Source organism: Coregonus clupeaformis, chromosome 20, assembly GCF_020615455.1.
Source record: "Coregonus clupeaformis isolate EN_2021a chromosome 20, ASM2061545v1, whole genome shotgun sequence".
NCBI classification, from domain to species: Eukaryota; Metazoa; Chordata; class Actinopteri; order Salmoniformes; family Salmonidae; genus Coregonus; species Coregonus clupeaformis.
The window spans coordinates 51,512,402-51,534,666 of record NC_059211.1 but is presented as its reverse complement, the minus strand read 5'-3'; the positions used below and the strand labels follow the sequence as shown (position 1 = coordinate 51,534,666).

Sequence of the window (22,265 nt, the reverse complement as noted above, 5' to 3'; positions counted from 1 at the left end):
CTCCCGCTCCCCCCTTCCCCTCACCATTTTCTCCCTCCATCCCTCCCCACTGGAGATTGATGACAGAGAATATGGCTGGTGACATCGCTGCACCTCTTCACACAGCGGTTTTCGTTTTCAGCAGTGTGTGTGTGTGAGAGAGTTTGCAGTTGTGTGTGACCGAGTGTGTGTGAGCTAGCAGTAACTCACCTGGCGAAACTTGGCCCGAGCCTCCTTTTCCTTCATCCTTCCATGTGCAACTAAGTAGTCAAATACCTCACCTGGAGGGGGACACCGAGAGAAAGAAAGAGAGAAAGAGAGTGAGGTGTGGAGCGAGGGAGCTAAAACTAAAATCTACCACGAACTAAAAAGCTTCGGCGGGGCTGGCAAACTCCGGTCCTGGAGAGCCGCAGGTGTACAGGCTTTTGTTCCAGCCCAACTCTAATAACACACCTGATTCAAGTCATCAGATAATTATAATCTTCAATTTGTACCACAATAATTTGAATGATTTGGCGTCTTAGCTGGTGTAGAACAATAGTCTGCACACAATGCGGCTCTCCAAGACCTGGGAGTTGTCTACCACTGTGCCAGTACAGTTAGTCTTTAAGGTGCACGCAAAAGATACGAATGTCTCAAAAGAAAGAGAATGTGCGCTTACTGAACCGGGAAAAGACGATTATGGTCAAAACATCTTTCCATCACTTGCCCAATAAAATACTGTGCATGGGAGGGAAGCAATATAATGAACAGACAGTCATTTTAGATTCAATCATTGTTTTGTTCATACTCACCACCACTGGCGTACTCCATTATCAAATAAAGTGTCTTCTCAGTCTCAATGACTTCAAACAATTTAACTGGAGAGAAAAGGAGAGAGGAGAGAAATAGTGGATGAGTGAGGATAGCCAATGAGGACAACACACATCCTGTCAGCTACTAGCTGACAGACGAAAAAGGGTGTATCTATACTTTTAAAAGTGACCTTTTACTGTCCCCAGCACAATCTGTAATCTGTGTAATGATCATGCAGTTTAATCAGCTTCTTGATATGCCACACCTGTCAGGTGGATGGAGTATCTTGGCAAAGGAGAAAAAGGTCACTAACAGGGATGTAAACAAATTTGTGCACAACATTTGAGAGAAATAAGCTTTTTGTGAGTATGGAAAATGTCTGGGATTTTTCATTTTAGCTCATGAAACATGGGACCAACACTTTACATGTTGTGTTTATATTTTAGTTCAGTGCTTAATAGTCCTAATTTACTTCCTCTCCTTGTCTCATTTCCTTAGTAGTACTAATGTGAAAACAAAAGAAATCTTTCAAAACTATGTTGTGCCCTGAGAGAGGAGGATTGGGTTTCCTTAAAACCCAATCAAAGCCATGTATTGTACAAAGAAAGTGATTCATTCCTCATTGCTGTGGATGCATAAAGGCTCTTTCAAAACACACACACGTTGGGGGCATGATGTGTGTGCACGCTTTTGACTTACACACGTCAGACACACACGTCACAGAGAAATACATTTTTCAATGAACTACAGCGAAACCCCACCAACCCCTTCCATCTAGCCATCTCCTCCCATGACACCCCCCACACATGTAGACACATACAGCTGCCTGACAATGTAGAGACTAGAACACAGTCTGTTTCTACAAGTAAAGGAATTAAATGACCCCCTTCCTGTCACACTCATTTCATTACTCTGGGCAAAAAGAGAAAGGTAGTAAGAGACTGAAGGTTTGATCAGGGCTTGCCTCAAGTCAAATTGACCTGACTATTAAAATATAATGACGATTACTTAATTGTCCATTGTTTTCAGGAAACAGACATTTGTCTTCTGCTTTATTCAAACTCTTCAAAAACCCACATGCACATCCCGGGAGCAGTTTAGAACCTAAGTGCCCTGCTCAAGGGCACGATGGCAGAAGATGGCCTCTAGGATTCGATATCAGCGACGGCCTGCCCACCGCACCCCTAAACTATCCCACCTAAAACAATGAGCCAGCTATCAAGCTCAAAGCCCCCCCAATAATAATCGCCAGCCCTGCCCACCCACTCAACTAGCCTGGTCCCAGATCTGTTTGTGCTCTTACCAACTCCATAGCTGTCACTGTCAAGGCAAACATGCGTGACAAAGAGCTGGCATGATAGCTTGAACAGACTGGCGCTCAGGCTACCACTCAACTATTGTTTCAACCCGCTCCCATCAGGTCAGAGGTGGGGATGGGTTAGATTTGGATTAGTTCTAAAAATGGGAATCATCAGTCTAAATTGAACAACAATAAAATGGTCCTGCAGACATTACCATAATTGGAAACATAACCCAAAAACAGAAGGACAGTACATGCCACTCACGGCTGAAAGAAATGGATCTGTTGGTGAATAACGGGTTGTAAAAAGCGACTAGGCGAGTCTGGGGTTTTTAAGGGACGCTGGGTACCTTCAGATAAATCTCTGCCCTTGCCTTGAAGTGTGTGTGTGCGTGTGTAATCATTTCCAGGCTCAGGGACTTAATGACGCCATCACCCAGCGGTCAGTCCAAATGATGTTTTATGGGAGTAATTCCGACCCCCCCGCTGGCTAGCCGGAATGGGCCGGCCCAGAACAGGAGCATCTCAAAGTCAACCAGAAAGGGATCCGGGCGAAAAGAAAATCATACCAATAAGGGCCGACGGCTCCCTTTTCCCTATCCGTCACTGCAAAGCGACATCCTGGAAAGCCGTTTCATCCTGGAATGCCGCTTCGCTTTCCATCAAGTTTTGTTATTAGTTTATTATTTGTATTTGATGTATCCTTTATCTAGCCTGGCAAGTCCCATTGATAGAGTAAACTGTTTTGCTCTGGACAAGAAGTAGCATAAAAACATTAAGAGGAAGACAATACAACATCAAAGGCATACATGTACTTATCCTAGGTCAAGTCTTTGGGTGATATTCTATTTTTTTTTTTTAAATAGATAGATGGATAGAGCTGTTCTCAAAACTGTCCACGTATGGAAAGCAATGGATTCAAATGAATTGGATGTTGTACAATAGGAGGTTTTGAAAGAAGTCGTGTTAAGTGTTGCTATTAGTAGTGTTAGTATTAGGATTAATACGGATACGGTACAATCTCGCTTGACACTGGCATTGCTTTAGAAAATACCTTGCATTGTGAGGATAGAATAGATGTGTTGGTTGGTCTTACCTATATTGGGGTGATTCAAGATCTTCATGATCCTGACTTCACGAAATAGCTGTGAAAAGAAGAGCGAAATAATGATGTCATCTACAATCATAATCTCCTGCAATCAAACCCACTGTCAGGGATGGTTCGTCATTTTCATCACGGATTCAGACACAAAGGAAATCAAGGAAACAAAATAACCAAGAACAAAATCAGTTTTGAAAGTGAGATAAGATAATACTTTGTCTTCATGCACAGAAGTTGGCTTTGTATCTTGACTGGAGCATATTATTGTCATCTCCGTGTGTGTTTAAGAGCTTCACTGACATTTTAAAAAGCCCAACACAACAGGGCCACATTCAGATCATCGAGCAGCTGCATCAGTGTTTTTCTGGATGACAATGCAGCTGCATTGAACAGATGTTTCAGATGAACAACATGAGCATTTCAGGATACAACACAAAGATTAATCATCTGTTGAAAATAGTTTAGGGCAGAGTTCCCCAACTGGCGGCTCGCTGGCAGAATTTGGGCCGCGGGTGATTTTATTTGGCCACCCAATTTTGAGCCAAAACATTTTTGGGTTTAAAATTAATAATTATTGCTGGACACAAAAGACAAAAACAACCACCAGCAAATCAGCTCCAAGTGATTTTAATTTTCGAAACATGTTCCAAAGATTTCCCACGCATAGTAGAGCGATATATGTGATCGTATACAAATGCAAGTAATGTTTGAAATTAATATGTTTTAGTCAAATATTATATCTGTTTGGACTTCTTGCAGTCTACAAATGATTTGTAATTATGTTCCAGCCCCGACCATCCGCTCAAGAAAAGATCGGCTTGCGGCTCTAGTTGATGATCCCTGGTTTAGGGTGTACATCACTAATTACACGAGTGGTCTATAGGACACTGTAATAGAGTTGAACTCAAACTTCTATCTAGGATCAAGACTTGGATGTTGCATTCTGGCTATTACCATTCAATGAGATTAAACAGCACACCTCCGGACATGTACTATACCAGACAGTCTATACCATTGCTGGGCAGCTGCTGTGACACACCTACAGTGGGGAGAACAAGTATTTGATACACTGCCGATTTTGCAGGTTTTCCTACTTACAAAGCATGTAGAGGTCTGTAATTTTTATCATAGGTACACTTCAACTGTGAGAGACGGAATCTAAAACAAAAATCCCGAAAAATCACATTGTATGATTTTTAAGTAATTAATTTGCATTTTATTGCATGACATAAGTATTTGATACATCAGAAAAGCAGAACTTAATATTTGGTACAGAAACCTTTGTTTGCAATTACAGAGACATACGTTTCCTGTAGGTCTTGACCAGGTTTGCACACACTGCAGCAGGGATTTTGGCCCACTCCTCCTTACAGACCTTCTCCAGATCCTTCAGGTTTCGGGGCTGTCGCTGGGCAATACGGACTTTCAGCTCCCTCCAAAGATGTTCTATTGGGTTCAGGTCTGGAGACTGGCTAGGCCACTCCAGGACCTTGAGATGCTTCTTACGGAGCCACTCCTTAGTTGCCCTGGCTGTGTGTTTCGGGTCGTTGTCATGCTGGAAGACCCAGCCACGACCCATCTTCAATGCTCTTACTGAGGGAAGGAGGTTGTTGGCCAAGATCTCGCGATACATGGCCCCATCCATCCTCCCCTCAATACGGTAAAGTCGTCCTGTCCCCTTTGCAGAAAAGCATCCCCAAAGAATGATGTTTCCACCTCCATGCTTCACGGTTGGGATGGTGTTCTTGGGGTTGTACTCATCCTTCTTCTTCCTCCAAACACGGCGAGTGGAGTTTAGACCAAAAAGCTCTATTTTTGTCTCATCAGACCACATGACCTTCTCCCATTCCTCCTCTGGATCATCCAGATGGTCATTGGCAAACTTCAGACGGGCCTGGACATGCGCTGGCTTGAGCAGGGGGACCTTGCAGGATTTTAATCCATGACGGCGTAGTGTGTTACTAATGGTTTTCTTTGAGACTGTGGTCCCAGCTCTCTTCAGGTCATTGACCAGGTCCTGCCGTGTAGTTCTGGGCTGATCCCTCACCTTCCTCATGATCATTGATGCCCCATGAGGTGAGATCTTGCATGGAGCCCCAGACCGAGAGTGATTGACCATCATCTTGAACTTCTTCCATTTTCTAATAATTGCGCCAACAGTTGTTGCCTTCTCACCAAGCTGCTTGCCTATTGTCCTGTAGCCTATCCCAGCCTTGTGCAGGTCTACAATTTTATCCCTGATGTCCTTACACAGCTCTCTGGTCTTGGCCATTGTGGAGAGGTTGGAGTCTGTTTGATTGAGTGTGAGGACAGGTGTCTTTTATACAGGTAACGAGTTCAAACAGGTGCAGTTAATACAGGTAATGAGTGGAGAACAGGAGGGCTTCTTAAAGAAAAACTAACAGGTCTGTGAGAGCCGGAATTCTTACTGGTTGGTAGGTGATCAAATACTTAAGTCATGCAATAAAATGTAAATTAATTACTTAAAAATCATACAATGTGATTTTCTGGATTTTTGTTTTAGATTCCGTCTCTCACAGTTGAAGTGTACCTATGATAAAAATTACAGACCTCTACATGCTTTGTAAGTAGGAAAACCTGCAAAATCGGCAGTGTATCAAATACTTGTTCTCCCCACTGTAATTGTAGAACCTCTGGACTGCCCCTTTAATTCCAACAATAACGGAACAATAGTTTAATGTTATCCAACAAGTCCACATACACATTCTCCAGAGGTGTAACTAGAATACGTGCTTTAAAGAGAGCTGGAGATATGATTGACACGCCTGCTGAAGTGGAGCAGAACATATTAGCATGTTCATCTTTGACTGCTCATGTGTGAAGCGAATTTGTCACCGCTTCAGAGATGGATGGATGGCTGGCAGGCTTTGGCAGCTGTGTGTGTATTGTATCTGAGTGCGGTTGTACTGTGTGTGTGTTAAAGTGAGTGAGTGAATGAATGAATAGTGTGTTTGTGTACGGTGTATGCGTGTTAAAGTGAGTGAGAGAATTCAGTTTGTGTTTAATGGGTGTCCGAGCGGCAATGGTCCCTGTGGCACACCGTTACCCGGGTGATTAGGCAGCGTCCATCAAGCTGTGACGAGGTGCTGTAACATGTGTTGGCTGTTTGTCCTCTCCTCCCCACTCCCTCCTCTCCCAGATGGCAAACGAGGACCAGTGCCGAAAATTTCCATTCACCCTGCCACCCATACCCCACCACATTGTCTGTAGTGCTGTCCCGATACCAAGATTTTTACTAAAAATACAATACAATACCAGGTCAAGTATCACGATACCGAGTAGTATCGCGATACCAAAAGGTGGAGAAAGATCTGAGTGGCCTAGCATCCGGTTCACCCCGTCCCCAAACACTTTCTAAATGTTATGCGCATGTGCTACACAAAAAAACCTGTTACTGATATTCACACTTCTACTCAATACAACACATATTGAATTTAACTTCACACTGTATAATAGAATACTGCATAAAATTGCTAATTTGCTCATATTTGCGAAGGCCTGCCTGTTATTTGGCTGGAGGAATGGGAGGAAGAAATTGACATTCATAATGATCTGCATGCCATTGTGTCAGTAAGAGGAAAACACTGCATCAAACTTTCACTGCTCCAATGTATCAAAAGACTGATCAGGGTCTGAACCCCCCCCTCGCCATTACCGCTGATGAAGGAAAAGATGCGTAGGAAGAGTGGACGGAGAGTGGCTGGCAGATTACAGCTGCCACACCTGATATGCGCATGAAACAGGATTTCCGTTAGCTGGTAATAGCCGGCTTTTGGCCTATAGAAAAATTGAAAAGCCGATAAATAAAAAATTGGAGCCAGCCAATTGTCCAGGAGAAGAAAAGATCCCATAGCGAAATAATGCTTTTTAACCTATTCATTGATGAAAATACCAGTCGATGGAAATACATTTGACATGTCATGCTTATTGGTCTATAGGAAATTTGCATAATTTAATGGAATTAAAATTAAAGCGTGTGTAGGCTATAGTATATTCCTTATGTATCTGATTTATCACTGGTGTACAACATACAGATACAGATCCTATGAGCGGAAAATATGTCAGACAGTGCGAGAGCTGCAGCAGCAGCATCTCAAATGGCAGGCAGGCTTCATCAGCGCGTCACACACCACTTTGCAATGAGCTTGAGGCAGTAGGTTATACATTTTGAAAACATATACTGAGTTGTTTGAAACCTGAATGTTTTAATACATATTATGAGGGATGTCTTACCTTGCTTCAAAGTAGCTGAATAGATTCTCTTTCTACATTTCTAACAGATATTTTAATCTCTGTCACATGAAACTGCTCGCATGTGCGGTGGCCTTTTGACAATGGTGTTTTCCTGCTAATTGCATTATGGAATGAACAGTCACGCATAACCTACAGCCTTGTGCTCATTATAATGTGAAGAAAATGTTTATCAACACTTTAAGATAAATGTTCAGATCTGTTGCATCAGATCTACTGGTTGTATGAATTTGGGATCCATCTTCCCACAACTGTCTGTTTGGAATAGGCTATTTATTTCTCGACAAGCTGACCAATTGAATATGTAAAATGTTCTACTATGGGGGATAGTAGATTGACATAGGCTAGTGATTTTGCTTTTTGTTACTCGTCTTGTTGGCTGAGGAAAATATAAATGTGGACAGTTATTCTAACATCTTCAAAGTGCACATCAGAATTCGGTAAGAAGGACTGCACATCGTTGCATCCTCGACTTGCATGTTCTGTTAATATGAATTACAATAATCTAAATGTGATTTGTGTCATTCTGAGCACCGTGGGTGGACGCCCTAATCAGGTTACGCACCCAATGCATATGGGTCCGTCAGATTTCTCAAATGTCCGGTAAATGTAAATGTTGCCGGTCAAATGTCCTGCACCACATTTTCCTAACAGAAACCCTGGCATGAAAGTGAAGTGGACATTATTGGACTGGTGTATACAAGTGACTAGTTGCTGTTGCTTAAAAAAATGTATCACAATTTATAAACAAAACTGACTTAATAAACATTTTATAAAACAGGCGCCAGCGGGTTCTTTAGATCGGTAGGGCCAAAAAAAAGTGTGGTAGTATCATATGAAACGATACTACAGTATCTACTAAAATGTTGGTATCATAAGTATCATGACGTTTTGGTTCTGTGATATTACCGTTGTACCGGTATATCGTGCAACACTAATTGTCTGCGCCCCCAATTGGCACCCTATTCCCTATATAATGCACTACTTTTGACCAGGACCCAAGTAGTGCGATGGGCCCTGGTCAAAATAGTGCACTATATAGGGAATAGGGTGCTACTTGGGAGGCAGACATCATCCTTTGACTGAACCAGTGGGGAATCCCCTCTCAAGGTCTTTCAAGGTGAGGGAAAAAATACACACATACAAATAAATAATTATGGTTCTCCTGTTGCACACAAACGCTTACCAGCATACATTAAACAAGTATGGAAATCAACTGAGAAAGTAGAGGGGCTTGTACTAAATGTTACCTTTTGATTGCATTAACATAGTATTGCGGGTTATGGTGATGCTATTCCTTGCTTTTCCTGCAAATATAACACTCTACATTGATGCTATATGATTTACACACTCATCTTATCAGTGTACACACACACGCCTGGTGAGATAATCTCCTTCCCCCCCCGCATCCCCTCCCCTGAAACAAAGGGAAAACCAAAACATGACCCTATGAATCATTATCACAATGATTACAAGGTAGGGCTGGGCGATATCGAATTAATTCTTATTTGTTTTAGCGCAAATGTTCCAAATGCCTGTATCGCAAGAATCTAGGTCCTTTCGTTTTTATGAGCGTTTATCTTTTTGGTCTCGTCTCCTTCGCTCCTTCTGTGCTGTGCACCTTCCCACTCGCACACAGACCCCAAGCCACTCCCCCTGCCACTCGCAACAACAAAGACGAAAGATCACTTCTTCCTCTCTGACAAACAGTTTCAACTCACTATTTACATTTGGAGGTTTGGTCCAACAGAACCGGTCACAAGGACACCGAAACACAATAAGACATTTTACTGTAATAGAGAAAACCTTTCTAACGATACAATTTTTATGTCTCAACTCCTCAAATTGCAAAGAGCAGAACCTACTAAAACGGGAGTATCAATGAACATTGATTCTGAATACTCAGTTTGTCACGCGCTGCATTGTGGTACTACTTACCGCTAGCAGCACTTTTGCCACAGAGTGTTATACTAGCTGTCTAGTCTGCGTTCTATAAAATGTGCAATGAGCATAAAAACTATTATATAAGGAATTGGCAACTAATTCTGAGAAATAAGGTAAACCACATGATTTCAACATCTGAACAAAGTGGACAGGCTAGCATGCGGTTCAAACAGTTGGAGATGGAAGGGTGTGTTCATAACAATTCAACTGTTGTACTTTGCTTGCTAGCAAATGTAACCAAATTGGCTAAATATAAAAGATTAGCTGGCTACCCACTAGCATGTGGACTTGTGCTTGAGAGATTGTTTGAGACCTGTGTTAATTTACTATAAACGCCTGCTACAAGAAGTTGGTATTTATTAGTGAATGTGCATTATCAAATCAAATCAAATCAAATTTTATTGGTCACATGCGCCGAATACAACAGGTGCAGACATTACAGTGAAATGCTTACTTACAGCCCTTAACCAACAGTGCATTTATTTTAAACAAAAAAGTAAGAATAAAACAACAACAAAAAAGTGTTGAGAAAAAAATAAAAAAAGAGCAGAAGTAAAAATAAAGTGACAGTAGGGAGGCTATATATACAATAGAATAAAGTGACAGTAGGGAGGCTATATATACAGGGGGGTACCGTTGCATAGTCAATGTGCGGGGGCACCGGCTAGTTGAGGTAGTTGAGGTAATATGTACATGTGGGTAGAGTTAAAGTGACTATGCATAAATACTTAACAGAGTAGCAGCAGCGTAAAAAGTATGGGGTGGGGGGCAGTGCAAATAGTCCGGGTAGCCATGATTAGCTGTTCAGGAGTCTTATGGCTTGGGGGTAGAAGCTGTTGAGAAGTCTTTTGGACCTAGACTTGGCACTCCGGTACCGCTTGCCGTGCGGTAGCAGAGAGAACAGTCTATGACTAGGGTGACTGGAGTCTTTGACAATTTTGAGGGCCTTCCTCTGACACCGCCTGGTATAGAGGTCCTGGATGGCAGGGAGCTTTGCCCCTGTGATGTACTGGGCCGTACGCACTACCCTCTGTAGTGCCTTGCGGTCAGAGGCCAAGCAGTTGCCATACCAGGCGGTGATGCAACCAGTCAGGATGCTCTCGATGGTGCAGCTGTAGAATTTTTTGAGGATCTGAGGACCCATGCCAAATCTTTTTAGTCTCCTGAGGGGGAATAGGCTTTGTCGTGCCCTCTTCACGACTGTCTTGGTGTGTTTGGACCATGATAGTTCGTTGGTGATGTGGACACCAAGGAACTTGAAGCTCTCAACCTGTTCCACTACAGCCCCGTCGATGAGAATGGGGGCGTGCTCAGTCCTCTTTTTTTTCCTGTAGTCCACAATCATCTCCTTTGTCTTGGTCACGTTGAGGGAGAGGTTGTTGTCCTGGCACCACACGGCCAGATCTCTGACCTCCTCCCCTATAGGCTGTCTCATCGTTGTCGGTGATCAGGCCTACCACTGTTGTGTCGTCGGCAAACTTAATGATGGTGTTGGAGTCGTGCCTGGCCATGCAGTCATGGGTGAACAGAGAGTACAGGAGGGGGACTGAGCACGCACCCCTGAGGGGCCCCCGTGTTGAGGATCAGTGTGGCAGATGTGTTGTTACCTACCCTTACCACCTGGGGGCGGCCCGTCAGGAAGTCCAGGATCCAGTTGCAGAGGGAGGTGTTTAGTCCCAGGATCCTTAGCTTAGTGATGAGCTTTGAGGGCACTATGGTGTTGAATGCTGAGCTGTAGTCAATGAATAGCATTCTCACGTAGGTGTTCCTCTTGTCCAGGTGGGAAAGGGCAGTGTGGAGTGCGATAGAGATTGCATCATCTGTGGATCTGTTGGGGCGGTATGCAAATTGGAGTGGGTCTAGGGTTTCTGGGATTATGCTGTTGATGTGAGCCATGACCAGTCTTTCAAATGCATGGTTCTGGTTAAATTTGTAACATGAAAGTGGATTTTTCAGACTTGAAAGCCAGATCAGTGATTGCAAAAAAGCAGGTTAAATTATTTTGATTAAATAATTACATTAGTGGGTCTTATGGTTGTGGAAGTCTTATATTAAGCCCAGGTATAATTTCACAAGCCCTGAATTCATCGGATTATCGCTGACTGTTTGAAATGCAGTGTATTTTACCTTTAATTGTACAACAATGCTTATTTAGAGAAAACATAAATTGTGATATTTTCAGGCCATATCACCCAGCCCATCTTCACTCATTTCTAAGAGGAAAACGTTTTGGGGTAAAGTTTCCTCTAGGTACAGATCCAGGAAAAGCTTCCCCTCCTCCAATCCTAACCATTACCGGGGTAAATGCAATACAGACCCAAGATCAGTATCTAGGGTCAACTTTAACCTACACCAGGGAAAACACTGTACACAGGTGCACTATTAGAAGGAGGTGTCAGTGTACAGAAACGTGAAGCTGTGGTGGGCAGGAACAGTGGGTCTATTTTTAGAGCGGGGGCTATAAATAGCTCCGCACTTGGATACGGGAGAGCCTTGTAGCCACGGGACTTAACTCGATTCATATTCATGACATCGCGGCTCGTGATTGGCCCCTCGAAAAAAAAGCGAGGCTTGGTGGGAGCAACGAGCATCCATGACTAACGGATTGTGTGTATTTTTACCCGTGTTTGATGTGTACATTGAATATGTGAACTCCATGCATGCGTGTTTGTATTTAAGCATCGGGGTACTTCTGCCCAGTACACCCAAACCAGTCTACCACTTACAAAGCACCCTCTTTGAAATGCACACAGAAACATGTGAGGGGAGTAGCAGACTGTAAGAAACACACACACTGAATTTGAGCATTAACTTTGGTTTTTATTCATGATTTGCGTCATTCACTGACTCGGACCACATATGCGTCTTGCACCATCTTGCTCTTAAGAGCCCCTCTAGAGTGTCCATACATCACATCAACGTCAGCCCTCTCATACACCAGACACTCACACGTGCACACACATTTCTCAATGAACTACAGAGAAACCACACAGCCAACCCCTTTTTATCTACTCCTCTACTCCCATGACCCTTTGCGTCCGAGGACCCCCTTAGGGTGGCCTCTTGATGCCTGACTGGCTGATGAGAAGTGACAGACACGTGGGCCAGCTACCCCCCCTCCTATGACGCAAGTAGCACTGGAGTCTAGTCTGATCTACTTTAGGGTTTAGTCAATTTTAGGGTTGTGGTTTCATGCCCACTGAGCTTGTACCTGTGTTAGGACATACCAAGAGTCAAGTGACAACTGAAAACATGGGAAACCTAATCTAATTAACCTAAATGCAATGTGTAACTTTTTGAGCAACCTGACCAAATTCACATCGAATGTGAGTTATAGATCTGTCATTCTCATTGAAAGCAAGTCTAAGAAGCGGTAGATCTGTTCTATGTGCGCTATTTCTATGAATCCCATTTTTAAGTTTTGTTTTTGCGTCTTTTACATTCTTTTTTTCAGCTTCAAAACAGCTGGAAATACAATATTTTAGGTTATGGAAAATATATTCCACAGCGGGTTAGATGGTACAATGATTCTCTACACTATACATTACTTGTTTTGTCACAAACTGAAATTTTAGCAACCAGGTAATGGTGGAGCGATTTCTGCATATCGCTCCTTTAACCACATATGTGCCTTCCCACCAGAGACTAGATTCAATTACTGCATCTTATATTCCTGCCATGTCTCCTCCTTCCATTCTTTCTCTAGCGCTCTCTCCCTCTGTTTCTAAACTATATGTAATAAAGCATTACAAAAATACAAAAGGGGTGTGGAATTCCACAACAACTAAAATATAATAATCCTTATAGGACAAGCAGTACTACTGCATTATGACTGTCATGATGTCCAGGCAAAGCTTAGACCTGTGTGCTCCATAAGTCCCAGCTGCCAGCCAAATAGCTGACTACTAACCCTTATGTTACTGGGGTGTTAAAGATGCCACCAAATGTGATTTTCAGGGCGAAAGTTTTGTGGTGGGGCATGCCTCCGCACCCCCTAGCTTGCTACGGATTGATTTTATTCCAGTGTCATACACACATTGGTGCCCAGCCAACAATACACTTATTTCTTGAAGTAATATGTGCACAAAACACAAAACTAATTGACATTTAGCAATTTACACACATAGATAGCCATAGTAAGAACAGCTGCCATTTTGTTACATTATACAAACAATACATTTCTCCTTCTCCCCCTTTGAAAATAAATTGAGCAATATCAAATTTTTTCATTATGCTGGCTACTCCAGATTTTCGGGAACATATAATTTGTTTTTAATGTGTTGAAAAAGATAATGAAACACTCACAAAATAAGCAGTACAAATGGGTGGTGGGGGGGTGATCAGCCACATAGGAATGAGTGAGGACATCTACGAAGTGATGTGCACAGTGCTTTCACAGTGAGAAGTGCATGAACTTCAAAATATGGTGAACATATACACACGCCTACACTAACCTGTGTGATATATGTGAAGACAACATGCATAAGAGCAACCACTACAATGAATGTGTCGCCGACACGCACAGACAACAATGTGTCGGAGAGCGGAAAGGTCACCTACCTGCTTAGAATGCAAGATGCGAAACTAAAGAAGAGATGGAAAGAGAGGGAGAGAGAAAGGCAAAAGGCTAAATGATGGAGCAGCACGAAGCAGGAGAGGGGTGGGGGCTCTTTCTTGCGACACCCATCACCAACGGCCCCAAAATATATCTTCCAACAATACAGAGTGACAGATCAATTGATCACATCCCGTTGTTCCCTTCACTACCACTGTTGCGCATTCCACATCTTCCCCGACTCGGCAACAGAGTCTAGGCCTGACACGGCAGATAGACCAGAGGGGTACCAGCCCAGGGAACATGCAGTGTTAACTAGTATTGTATTATTAGTACTGATAGTAGTACAACTAATATCATTAACCAGCTAAGCGTGACACCGGACTGGAGGAGGAGATTGCGCCTGCAATGGAGGACAGGAAGCTCTGGAAGACCGACTTTTCACCCCGTCGACCCCAGACAATCAGATGATGATAATTATTATAGTATAGTTACAATAGTTTTAGAATTAAAGGCTTTATATGAGAATGATATACAGCTAGCTGTTGAAGTATTACTATGGTAACTGCAGAGTATACAGTGGGGAAAAAAAGTATTTAGTCAGCCACCAATTGTGCAAGTTCTCCCACTTAAAAAGATGAGAGAGGCCTGTAATTTTCATCATAGGTACACGTCAACTATGACAGACAAAATGAGAAAAAGAAATCCAGAAAATCACATTGTAGGATTTTTTATGAATTTATTTGCAAATTATGGTGGAAAATAAGTATTTGGTCAATAACAAAAGTTTCTCAATACTTTGTTATATACCCTTTGTTGGCAATGACACAGGTCAAACGTTTTCTGTAAGTCTTCACAAGGTTTTCACACACTGTTGCTGGTATTTTGGCCCATTCCTCCATGCAGATCTCCTCTAGAGCAGTGATGTTTTGGGGCTGTCGCTGGGCAACACGGACTTTCAACTCCCTCCAAAGATTTTCTATGGGGTTGAGATCTGGAGACTGGCTAGGCCACTCCAGGACCTTGAAATGCTTCTTACGAAGCCACTCCTTCGTTGCCCGGGCGGTGTGTTTGGGATCATTGTCATGCTGAAAGACCCAGACACGTTTCATCTTCAATGCCCTTGCTGATGGAAGGAGGTTTTCACTAAAAATCTCACGATACATGGCCCCATTCATTCTTTCCTTTACACGGATCAGTCGTCCTGGTCCCTTTGCAGAAAAACAGCCACAAAGCATGATGTTTCCACCCCCATGCTTCACAGTAGGTATGGTGTTCTTTGGATGCAACTCAGCATTCTTTGTCCTCCAAACACGACGAGTTGAGTTTTGACCAAAAAGTTCTATTTTGGTTTCATCTGACCATATGACATTCTCCCAATCCTCTTCTGGATCATCCAAATGCACTCTAGCAAACTTCAGACGGGCCTGGACATGTACTGGCTTAAGCAGGGGGACACGTCTGGCACTGCAGGATTTGAGTCCCTGGCGGCGTAGTGTGTTACTGATGGTAGGCTTTGTTACTTTGGTCCCAGCTCTCTGCAGGTCATTCACTAGGTCCCCCCGTGTGGTTCTGGGATTTTTGCTCACCGTTCTTGTGATCATTTTGACCCCACGGGGTGAGATCTTGCGTGGAGCCCCAGATCGAGGGAGATTATCAGTGGTCTTGTATGTCTTCCATTTCCTAATAATTGCTCCCACAGTTGATTTCTTCAAACCAAGCTGCTTACCTATTGCAGATTCAGTCTTCCCAGCCTGGTGCAGGTCTACAATTTTGTTTCTGGTGTCCTTTGACAGCTCTTTGGTCTTGGCCATAGTGGAGTTTGGAGTGTGACTGTTTGAGGTTGTGGACAGGTGTCTTTTATACTGATAACAAGTTCAAACAGGTGCCATTAATACAGGTAACGAGTGGAGGACAGAGGAGCCTCGTAAGAAGAAGTTACAGGTCTGTGAGAGCCAGAAATCTTGCTTGTTTGTAGGTGACCAAATACTTATTTTCCACCATAATTAGCAAATAAATTCATTAAAAATCATATAATGTGATTTTCTGGATTTTTTTTCCTCAATTTGTCTGTCATAGTTGACGTGTACCTATGATGAAAATTACAGGTCTCTCATCTTTTTAAGTGGGAGAACTTGCACAATTGGTGGCTGACTAAATACTTTTTTTCCCCACTGTAGCTCAGACTGAGTATTTATAATGGAACACGCTTGAGTACACTAATTGAAAAGGGACAAGCCAATTAAAGCAAATGATACAGAAAAATCAACCATAAAAAACTGAGAGGAAACAAACTAAGACAAAAATTAAGCAGCCTTACTAATTAATAAATGGGTAGGAATGTATGGAATGAGAGACGTTTTACATTACGGTAGCCTTATAATACTACAGTTACGCTTAGGAAATAGCCTATGTAAGCACTGGACCAGAAATTGGCCTGGGCATATCTAACACACCAGACAGTTTTCTTTCCCCTCAAAGCCCCCATTATTAGACAATTCATTATAATTTGGCGCAAAACAGGCCCACTGGGCTACAGATGGACCAGCCCATCTGGCATTTGTCCATACTGCTCAATTGCCAGTCTGTTTCTGTACCAAGTCAAATTGGAGGACGTAAATTACAAGTAACTTCGAATAGTATCCACTGAACAACCAGAGTACTATTTGGGTAATTCAACTGTAGTTAGTCTGTCGCAGAATATGGAGTTGTGGAGTGCTACCATGTTATTGAGCACCACGGCAATATTCTCTCGGCATGAAACTGAAGAAAATGGTTAGAAACAGAGTGAAACAGGGAGGTACTATGATCTGAACTTATATATAGATATATGCACATTTTCTCATTTGAAATGAACACTACCCTGACTTCATTCTGTTATACTTTTTCTCAATAGGCTCCTCACAAAATATAACCATTTGACTACCCAACACATTCTATTCAGAGGTCCCTAAGGATGCTCCTTCCTCCTCATTCTTAATATGCTATTTGTAATGCATTCTTGTGCATTGAGTTGAGCAACAGACAGAGAAATGTAGGGGATATTTTTAGCAAGATATTTCCAAAATCCACCACGAAGCCACAACAACATTCCGAGCTGACTTTGACAAGTGCACAACTTCCTGCGAGGGTGGAATTTGTTGACGGTGTCCTGGATATCTATGTCTATGTGTGGGTTCATCGTTCCGACTCGCTCTTGGCTCCCTCTCCACTACTCTCTCATGCACACACACTGATTTAGCCCACATCATTAAACTCTGTTCAGTGCAGCAGCCGGACTGCACATTTCTCAAGAAACAACCACACACACATGTGACAATGACGCACACGCTGAAAAATGTCTGTTACACAGCAGGTTTAGCTAGGCTTGTTAATTGCTTCCAGAAGTTACAACCGTTGACACCGTAAGATCCCTCTATCCATTATGGCACAGATACAAAGATCCTCTTTCTACCTCTATGGGCAGACTGCATTGGGTTGTCCCATGTCATTTCAGCAAGCCATGACACCATCTCAGATTGCTCTGAAATCATTTCTGTAGTAAGAAACATAAGATGAGCATTCCTGCAACATTATTTTGTTGAAATATAATTTGATCTGAGAAATTAAGCTAATTGATTGCACCCTAATAGGCCATTTTAATTTACAGGATTCATATATTCAATAACTAGAGTACCTAACATCTGATTTGGATCAAACTTTTTTCTAACAATGAGTAAGACACGAGGAATCTAAAGAAATGGTCAAGTCACCCACAGATCCCCACGCCAATCCCACCCCCATAACGAGCCTACAGTATCAGTTCTCCATGTCTGACAAGTAGTATGGAGCTGCAGCTCGGAGCTCCATACTTTAATATATTCTCAGTGAATTTTGTGATATTTATTTTCCCCGTTTAGAGAAATGAGTCATTGAAGTTGTTAGGTTTAAGACCCATCCTACCTCCTGATATGATCAGGTTCTGACCATTGAGTTTACATTAGCCTACATTTGACCGGTGCTTTCCAACTATATAAACTATATCATAACAGACCTGATATAGCCTTGGGACAGTGGCAGTCGGTGCTGTTTAAGATTAGGGAGGAAACATATTTTTTTAGGAGCATGGCCTTATTTCTATTACAGCATATTGGATGACTAATTCATATTCCATTCAAATCAAATCAAATTTTATTGGCCACATGCGCCGAATACAACAGGTGCAGACATTACAGTGAAATGCTTACTTACAGCCCTTAACCAACAGTGCATTTATTTTTAACAAAAAAGTAAAAATAAAACAACAACAAAAAAAGTGTTGAGAAAAAAAGAGCAGAAGTAAAATAAAATAACAGTAGGGAGGCTATATATACAGGGGGGTACCGGTGCATAGTCAATGTGCGGGGGCACCGGCTAGTTGAGGTAGTTGAAGTAATATGTACATGTGGGCAGAGTTAAAGTGACTATGCATAAATAATTAACAGAGTAGTAGCAGCGTAAAAGGATGGGGTGGGGGGGCAGTGCAAATAGTCCGGGTAGCCATGATCCGTTGCACCCCTTCTCAAAAAACCAACACTCGATCCCTCTGATGTCAACAACTACAGACCAGTATCCCTTCTTTATTTTCTCTCCAAAACTATTGAGCGTGCCGTCTTTAGCCAACTCTCTTGCTATCTCTCTCAGAATGACCTTCTTGATCCAAACCAATCAGGTTTTAAGACTGGTCATTCAACTGAGACTGCTCTTCTCTGTGTCACGGAGGCTCTCCGCACTGCTAAAGCTAACTCTCTCTCCTCTGCTCTTGTCCTTCTAGACCTGTCTGCTGCCTTTGATACTGTGAACCATCAGATTCTCCTCTCCACCCTCTCCGAGCTAGGAATCTCTGGCGCGGCTCACTCTTGGATTGCGTCCTACCTGACCGGTCGCTCCTACCAAGTGGCGTGGCGAGAAGCTGTCTCCGCACCACGTGCTCTCACCACTGGTGCCTCCCAGGGCTCAGTTCTAGGCCCTCTCCTATTCTCGCTATACACCAAGTCACTTGGCTCTGTCATATCCTCACATGGCCTCTCCTATCATTGCTACGCAGACGACACACAACTAATCTTCTCCTTTCCCCCTTCTGATACGCAGGTGGCGAATCGCATCTCTGCATGTCTGGCAGACATATCAGTATGGATGACGGATCACCACCTCAAGCTGAACCTTGGCAAGACGGAGCTGCTCTTCCTCCCGGGGAAGGACTGCCCGTTCCATGATCTCGCCATCACGGTTGACAACTCTGTTGTGTCCTCCTCCCAGAGTGCAAAGAACCTAGGCGTGACCCTGGACAACACCCTGTCGTTCTCCGCTAACATCAATGCGGTGACCCGATCCTGTAGGTTCATGCTCTACAACATTCGGAGAGTACGACCCTGCCTTACACAGGAAGCGGCACAGGTCCTAATCCAGGCACTTGTCATCTCTCGTCTGGATTACTGCAACTCGCTGTTGGCTGGGCTCCCTGCCTGTGCCATTAAACCCCTACAACTCATCCAGAATGCCGCAGCCCGTCTGGTGTTCAACCTTCCCAAATTCTCTTACGTCACCCCGCTCCTCCGCACACTCCACTGGCTTCCAGTTGAAGCTCGCATCTGCTACAAGACCATGGTGCTTGCCTACGGAGCTGTGAGGGGAACGGCACCTCCGTACCTTCAGGCTCTGATCAGTCCCTACACCCAAACGAGGGCATTGCGTTCATCCACCTCTGGCCTGCTGGCTCCCCTACCTCTGCGGAAGCACAGTTCCCGCTCAGCCCAGTCAAAACTGTTCGCTGCTCTGGCACCCCAATGGTGGAACAAGCTCCCTCACGACGCCAGGACAGCGGAGTCACTCACCACCTTCCGGAGACATTTGAAACCCCACCTCTTTAAGAATACCTGGGATAGGATAAAGTAATCCTTCTACCCCCACCCCCCCAAAAAAAAAACAAAAAAAAATTGTAAAGTGGTTATCCCACTGGCTATAAGGTGAATGCACCAATTTGTAAGTCGCTCTGGATAAGAGCGTCTGCTAAATGACAAATGTAAAATGTAAATAATTGTGTGTTTCCGTACCTTACAAAGCATAATATGCCTGTAACTCAATGCAATGCTTTTAAAATAGAAAAATCGTTCTTTAGGGCTACATTTTAGCAAATTTAAAAATTGCGATTAATCGCGATTAACTAATGCTATTAACTCGATTAATACTTTTAATCATTTGACAGCCCTAATGTAAATATATTTAGTATAGTTTATCTAAAAAGGCTAACTTTAATGTTTCACGTAAAAAATTAATAATGCAATTCTCTGATAGGATGGGCCTCCCCTTCCTCTTCTGAGTAGTCTCCACTGCCTTGGGATAAAGATAACATAAGGACACTATTGTTTATCATCCAATGATATAACAGCATGAAGAACATACAGGCAATAGCACAAATAAATTACATATACTTGATACTCAGAGGGCCACACACACACAATGTGGACATCCTCTTGCCAATATGTAGCCTACAAAGCAAGTTTACAGATCAGACTTGTTTACTGATCTATTCCAGGGGTTCCCAAAATGTTTCACTCCCCCCTTCCAGCATTGGGGAACATCCTGCCCCCCCACCACGTCTATTTCTATGGGCACAAGCACTGTTCATGACACAAACTGTTCATGACACAAACTGTTTAACCCCTCTTGTTGGCGGAGAGAAAATATTGCAGGTTTAAAGCTTATTTCTTGCAATTCTATACATTTTGCCATGTCTAATGTGTATTCATGTGATATTTGAGTGACTCAAACATTACCATCTATGGGCTAAAAAACCTATCTAAAAAAAACATTAGCTGACATGGGCTAGTTGATCTGGACATTTATGACAAGTTATAAATAGCTCTAAGGTATGCAATGACTGAAATGACAAGAGGAAAACGGATGATGCACTACCCAATTTCGAAATTGCACCTTGTGCTCTACCATTACAACTTTCAAAAGTAAGTTGAAACCACCCCATGCTGACCGCTCACAGTTTGGGAACCACTGATCTATTCAATGCTGGCCAAAATCCACTCAAGATTTTAGAGGGGTAATTTATGAGTATGGGACTACGGGCTGCACAAATCCATCAAAATGCCCTGGTCAAGTCTCCTGCTCCACCAGCGAACCAACAGAGATGTGTCTTGTGGGGAGTCAGAAAGCAGTCTCGAATGATTAATCAGAAAACAGGCCCTGAAAATTCCTTCCCTTGGAGGTACTTTGCAGCATGGTCAAGTAATTGACGGGCAGACCGTGGACCATTTTTAGCTTTTCCGACCACACACGAAAAAAACATACATACATACAGAATACTAGCAGGGTAACAGGCCTGCGGAGCTTTGACAAATTCCACACCGTGTTTTTATTATACGAGAACTCGTGGTGCATGCGTCTCGATAGTCCAATGCGGCTTCCTCTTCTCTCCATCTGCGCAGATCGGAAAACACAGGATAAAGTGACAGCAATATGTCGAATGCCTTTTAGGAATTTGCTTTCACTTGGAAATAAAACAAGGAGGTCTCTAAACTATTTATATTCAACCTTATTTCAGGTATGCACAGATGTAAGGAAAGGAGACAAGGGGAGGAGGCCTTTTTAGACTATTGACGTGCACCCTTTGTGTTGAAGGACAAAGGACCCATGGCTGTGGGAGGATGTGGCTAGTTCAGAAATCACTGACCCTCACCTTCACGGAGCAAATGGGGCCTAATGTGAGCTATTGATCAGCTGGAATACGATAGCATGGATGGCCATCGCATTATAAGTGTCTCGGGCCATTATCGACAGCTTCTGCCTTCTGTGAAGTCACAAGCCAGCCTATGCCCTGTTTCATGTTCTAAAAGAAAGCTGTACCTAAACGATTACATTTTTCTGTCTGCAACACTGTATGTCCATCTGTCAGTCTCTCTGTTGAGATCATCCATCCCATCATCCACTCCTTTCATCCACCCATCCTAGACAGGCCGATGCAGGGTGTTCTGAATGACATCCACCACCAGAACTGCTCATTGTGTGACAGTATGAGCGAGAGCGAGCGAGAGACTCTAGCGTGACTCATTACCGCACTAAAACGCGAGCAACCTCTGCGTGGTCGTAAACAACCGGAAACCAGTGACCCAACTTCCGCTTTTGGACGTTAACAAGGCGACACTCCATCTTAACCCTTTACACTCGTGGGAATTGGCCTAAATGGATAGGGCTAAATTGAAATGTTTCTTAAAGAAGAAATATGAAAAGCATATGCCTAACCATGGTAGCAATTGAAAAGGCAACAGTTTGGACATTATGGGAAAATT

The 22,265-nt window shown here is 43.1% G+C and overlaps 1 protein-coding gene across 1 annotated transcript in view; it reads right to left on the bottom strand.

Annotated features, from left to right (window-relative positions):
• LOC121572366 (serine/threonine-protein kinase MARK1) overlaps window positions 1-22,265 on the bottom strand; it is a 79,018-nt gene that overhangs the window by 24,374 nt on the left and 32,379 nt on the right. Inside the window, 4 exon segments of the mRNA XM_045205552.1 lie at window positions 190-260; window positions 774-839; window positions 3,171-3,219; window positions 13,953-13,976. Of these exon segments, the coding sequence (XP_045061487.1) occupies window positions 190-260; window positions 774-839; window positions 3,171-3,219; window positions 13,953-13,976 (210 nt within the window).